The sequence below is a fragment of the Orycteropus afer genome, unplaced genomic scaffold, assembly GCF_000298275.1.
Source record: "Orycteropus afer afer isolate SDZICR_OR568_19922 unplaced genomic scaffold, OryAfe1.0 scaffold00043, whole genome shotgun sequence".
Classification (NCBI taxonomy): domain Eukaryota; kingdom Metazoa; phylum Chordata; class Mammalia; order Tubulidentata; family Orycteropodidae; genus Orycteropus; species Orycteropus afer.
Window position 1 is genome coordinate 6,832,551 of NW_006921630.1, and position 6,191 is coordinate 6,838,741.

The 6,191-nt window shown below is 38.8% G+C and overlaps 1 protein-coding gene across 1 annotated transcript in view; it reads right to left on the reverse strand.

Annotated features, from left to right (window-relative positions):
* ACBD6 (acyl-CoA binding domain containing 6) overlaps positions 1-6,191 on the reverse strand; it is a 343,742-nt gene that overhangs the window by 36,597 nt on the left and 300,954 nt on the right. The window contains exon 7 of the mRNA XM_007937639.2: positions 1,214-1,244. Within this exon, the coding sequence (XP_007935830.1) occupies positions 1,214-1,244 (31 nt within the window). The remainder of the gene's footprint in view (positions 1-1,213; positions 1,245-6,191) is intronic.

Sequence of the window (6,191 nt, forward strand, 5' to 3'; positions counted from 1 at the left end):
TTAAAGAATTAATAATAATAATAATAATAATAAAAAATGTTAAATAATTCTTGAATACCTGGGATAAATCCAGTTTGGTCATGGCCTATCTTTATTTTAAAAAAAATATTTCTGGATTTCATCTGCTAGTATTTTATTTAGGGATTTTTCATCTATGTTGAAAAGTAAGATTGACTAACAATTTTTCTTTTCTACTGCTGGCTTTGCTACCAAGGTTATACTAGCTAAATTCATAAATAAGTTGGGACATGTAACTGGTGACATCTCAATCTTGGCTATGAGGCTGAAAGTGTTTCTTGTAGGAGAGATTCTGTGTCCTTTAGTGACAGCGATTAGCATCTCAGTCGTCAGTAACAGTACCAAGAATGAAATAATATATTTTCAAAGAAGGTTGGAGAAGGCTCCATTACTCTTGATAATACAGAAATGCTCAATTTACTGTGATGTACCCAATAAGAATTTTAATACATCTCCAAGTTTACAATTTATTAATACATTGTTTTGGTTTTCTAGTGTCAGCTCTAACAGGAATCTAGCACAAATGGATGGTTTCAACAAACAGGGATTTATTCTCTTACAGTTTAGGAGGCTATAAGTTTGAGTTCAAAGTGCCTGGGGACTGGGTGAAGGTCCCTTGACCTTGGGCTTCAGTTCTGCCTCTTGCTCCTGGTCCACTGGAGCTGGAGGCATCCCTTAATCAGGGAGCTGCTGGCTGCTGAGGCTGACAAACCCAGCGTTTCGACAAGTAAAACAGCACAGTCCCAAGATTATCAAGCAACACAGCAGGCCACCGGTTCAAGTCACAAACAGTTCCAAGATCAGCAGACAACAAGGCAGGTTACTGAATGAAGACTCAGCTACATGTAGGGTGCAACAGTGCCAAAAAGGCTAGAGATCTTTCTCAAATCTGCTTCTTATACACTGGAAGTAGACCTCATCCCTGAGGCAGCTACTTAGCTGCTCACAGTAGATTCCACCATGGAGTTGATTACCAGTCTCATATGGGGAATAACTACATCCAGCTGCCAAGCTGACACAGAACTTAACTACCACATTACACATATGTTTTCTTTTAACAAAAAGTTATTGTACCTCTGCTAGCTGGCAGGCACTTTTCTAAGCACTATGGATATAGTGTTGGACAGACAAGGCTGAGATAAACAAATAGAGAAAAGTTTTAAATATTATTAATAATAATTTAGATATGTCTTACCATAATGTAGAGCCGTTTGACCTTCATTGTCCTATAAAAGAAATAATAAATTTTAGAAGTCTAAATAATAATAAGAGCATTAAAGTATATAAGTTATACTCTGGAGTACAAGGTATATATGATATCTCAAACTTCCATAAGTTTATCAGACATAGTTGAGTCAGATGAGCCTCACAGTAGCTTTTGACCAAGCTCTCTGTCATGGAGAATAGGGAAATGTGAATGGCAACTTGGGTGTTGCAGCAGCTACAGCAGAATGATAGGATAATCAGATCTGCAGAGAAACCAAAGGAAGAGTTGGTTTAAGAAGTTAAAATGTAGCAGTTTGATCATCCAACTGGTGCAGAAAAACTGACACTGTATCATTTATGTTGATGAGCATTAGAATGCTTTTTTTCTAAGCTTCTTCCAAAATCTAAGAAGTGTGTGTTTTATAGTCAGAATGAGTTGATAGTTTTTTCATCCCTTCATCCTTTTCAAAGATTCACAAACTCCAGACTAATACTATTACAGGCTTTTAAAACTATGGCCATTAAATTGATTCGGACTCATAGTGATACTATAGAGTAGAACGGCTCCATAATGTTTCCAAGGCTGTAAATCTTTACAGAAGCAGATTGTCACATCTTTCTCCTGTGGAGTGGCTGGTCAAGCCGCTGACCTTTTGGTTGGCAGCCAAATACTTTAATGACTGCACTATCAGAGCTCTTATCGGTTTCTTAACCAGATAAAATATTATAAGGAAATGAAAAATATACAAAGTCCTAGAAGTTTGTTAAGAAAGCCAAACTTCTCATAGAATACCCCAGCATTTCAGTTAAATTTTTTTGTTTTAAAACCAAGATATTCTAATTATATATACTAATTACATCACAGATGAACATTCTTATTTTTATTTTTTTGAACGTTTTATTGTGACTCGGGGGAAAGTTTACAGAGCAAATTAATTTTCCACTCAACAATTTATACACATTTTGTTTCATGACATTAGTTGCAATCCCCTCAGTGTAACAGCATTCTTCCTACTCTCCTTGGGTACCTTCTTCCATTTGTTCTTCCTTCCTGTCCCTTCCTACCTTTACAGCTTTGTTTTTGGGCAAATTCTGCCCTTTTGATCTCATATGGTTGACTGTTCTGAGAAGCATGTTCCTCATGCACGTTACTACTGCTCGCTTTATTGAGCAGTCTGTTGTTTGACTGAAAGGTGATCTATAGGAGAAGGTTCAGTGCCAGGTTTGAAGGGTGTCTAAGGGCCTTAGTTTCAGGGGTTCCACCAGTCTCTATAAGGCCAGCAAGTCTGGTCTTCTTTATAGTTTGATTTATGGGGTCAATTAGGACCTTGGACTTCAATTTTCTTCACTCTTCTTTGTTCTGACAGGGAGAGACCAACAGTTTTATCTTAGATGGCTGCCCACAGATGAGTACATTTAGCAATGCTATTGCTTGAGAGCAGCCAATCACATTATGTGAACAAAAAATAATCAGGATTAAGCAAAGGTGAAAAGTAGAATTTATTATTAATTTGATATGTACTTAGTAATACACATGGCCATTATTATACCCCTGGCAATTAACTATGAATAACTTGCTGAGGTTGGTTTTATAACTTAAACCACACTAGCCCTGGGTACACTGTATCTGCCTATTCCACTTTCCAATAGCTGAGTGTGCTGTGGGGGATAGCTTTCAGAATTTTTTGGCTATAGTTTTCCCTATTTAATCCCTATGAAGGAAAGAAAGAAGCTGACATAGGGATCTTCTGGTTCACATAGGTAGTAAGAAAAAGCCACTCTTTTAAGAGCTACCTAAGGAGCTCTGGTGGTGTAGTGGTTAAGGCATTTGGCTGCTAACCCAAGGGTCAGTGGTTCAAACCCACTAGCCATTCCGTGGAAGAAAGATGAGGCTGTCTGCTTCCATAAAGATTCATAGCCTTGGAAAACCAGTGGGGGTTGCTATGAGTTGAAATTGACTTGATGGCAGTAGTTTGGTTTGGTTTGGTAAAAGCTTCTTAACACCTAGAGGTGCTTGGCAGAAATGACAACTGGTGGGAGTGGGGTGGAAGGGGGTACAACACTGAAAAACTATAGTTTAATTAGATTGTTTTCCTAAACCTGGAATGAAGGATCTGATTGGTGTGTGTATACTAATGGGAGGGGATACAGAAGAAGTAGTTTTGAGGGACCCTGGGGGTGGAGTGGCCTTGGCTGAGGCACAGCAGTGCCTAAGTTTGGGATGTGCATCGAGCATTACAAAGATAAACTATAAAGGGAGTAAAAGAAGGAAACCCACATCAGGGGGTGAGAAAGCCTAAGAAAAATTTCTGCCTCCTTCTTTCTTATCTTTTCTAGATACAGTTCCTACCCTGCTCCCCTTTGCCCTGCCCTGTTTCGAGGTTAAGGACAGGCAGGGGAGAAAGGTGAGGCTGTTACAGTGAACAGGATCTGAGTGATGCTAAGTCAGGGCAGCATGACAAGGCATTGTGTTTTGCAGTATTTTATCTCTTGGCTACAGCCAAGACTAATTCTGTAAGAATTACACCAAACATCATGGCTTAAGACTCCCAACCACTTTGCCAGTTTTCAATATTAATCAGTAAAAGTATATATAGATGTGCATACACACACACACATCCACATATACACATGTATGTGTGTCTATGTGTACTTATTTATACACTGACATTTATAGTTTAAATGTGAATGTCTGGCAACAGAAAGCAAGTTTCAGAAAGTTAATCTATTGCAATTCCAGGACTCTATTTATGCATCCATCATACAAATTATATTTTCCACAAACATCCATCTTAAGAAAACATCATTCTTTGATCATTTTGTGCTGAACTATGATCAAGGCAAAGGAAGGCACTAGAGTTAGGCAACAAAGGTGAATACTATTACATACATAGTCCTGCAACAACAATAGTAATGACAATAATCTATGAGTGGATATACAGATAAACACACAAGCTGAAAAGGTATGAGAAGGCTAATGGGACTCCACCCACAAATACACATATGTTAGAGGCTGTTTCTACAAATGTGCTGCAAATATGTTCATGAATATAATAGAGAATACAGAAGGCAAAGTGATGAAAACTCCTTACCCAAACAAAGTGATGAAAACTCCTTACCCAAACACTTCATACACAAGAGAATGAGGCACTAGGCCTGGGGACTCAGGACCATAGTGCTGGGGGACATCAAGGTCAACTGGCATAACATAGCCCACAAAGACAAGGTTTTACATCCTACTTTGGTGAGTATCTAGTGAGGTCTTAAAAACTTGTGAGCAGCCATCTAAGATGCAACTATTATTCTCTTCCCATCCAGAACAAAGAGGAGTGAAGAAAATCAAAAAGGAAAAGAAACAATTAGTTCTAAGAACTAACATGTGAATCACAGCCTTCATTAACCTAAGAACTAGAAGAATTAGAACTGCTGGCTGCTCTGAAAGGGATCACAATAGGAGGTTTTGGATAGAGTGAGAGAAAAATGTGGAACAAAACTCAAAATCATAAAAAAGACCAGTCTTGCTGGCCTTATAGAGACTGGTAGAACACCTGAGACTATGGCTCTTAGACACCCTTAAAGCCTAGAACTGAACTCACCATCCTGCTGAACTTTCAGCCAAACACAGGCCTATAAGGTGAAGAATAACACCAGGGAGGTATGCTCTCCTTAGAACAATCAATCATAGAGAGGAAAAAGGTAGCATTTGGCCAGGGATAAAGCTCAGAAGACAGAAAGGGATAGGAAAGAAGGAGAAATACGAATGGTTAACACAGAGAGGAAGTGGGAAGAGTGCTGTTACTTCATGGGATTGCAATCAATGTCACATGCACACATACACACACACAGATGTGTATGAATTGTTGAATGGAAAACTAATTTGCTCTGTTAACTTTTACCCAAATCACAATAAAAAGTGAAAACGAACAAACAAGCAAACCCACAATCAACTGATAACCACTACAGGAAATGCTGGAGAATGAAGAGTTAGAAGGGAGTGGGGAGAGGAAAGCATAGTTCTCTTGCTATTTGTGAGTAATTTTCATGCTTAATCACTGTGCTCATATAAACTCAAAGGTTATTTAGCTCCTTTCAGTTTCTAACTGCTTATTTTCACTAGGGAGGTGGAAGAAAAAAATAATTTATTCAAATCAATTTACCAATGAATATTAAACCTCCAGATTTACAAATTAATGAGGAATATTTATTACGTTCCTATCATGTACCATTTACTGTTCTAGGCGCTGGAATCACAGAGGTGCACGAGACAGACAAAGTCGCTGATGTCATAAATCTTATGTTCTAGTGGGAGGAGGCAATTAGCAAATAAATATATTTAATAATGTTGTTGTTGTCATTGCCGTTGAGTCAGACCCAACTCATAGCGACCCCTTCTTGGGTTTCCGAGGAGGTATCATTACGGAAGTAGATCGCCCAACCTTCCTTCCGAGGAATGGCTGTGATAAGTGCTCTGGAAACAGAAAGCTGGGGGGAGATGTACCTGCTATTTTAGATTGAATGGACAAGAAGGACTCTGTGGGAAGATGTGTTTACACAGTGACCTGGTGATGAGTCTAGGATGGTCACATGACCCAAGCTGTGCAAACCATAGTGTCCATCATCCTCTTGGTCTGGAAGTAACATGTGACTTGAGTAATGTCAATTAGAGTTTTCTCTCAGTACTTTTCAAAATGGAGCTGGAGGATGGAGGATGGAGATAGGACAAAACGCTATCTTCTTCGATCAAAGGTAAAGTTGTAAGGCTGTCAGCCAAGCATTTCAAGTGGCCATGTTCTCTTTTTAGAGAAAATCAGTCTGTAAGTGGACACAATGAAATAATCCCAAAAGAAAAAATAGAGGTGAGAGAAGAGAGTCTCTGGTTGCCATCATTTCAACTGTATCTCAGCCTTTCATGGTTAAGTGAGCCAACAACAAAATGCTCCTTAGACAAATGTGAATGTGTGTGTATA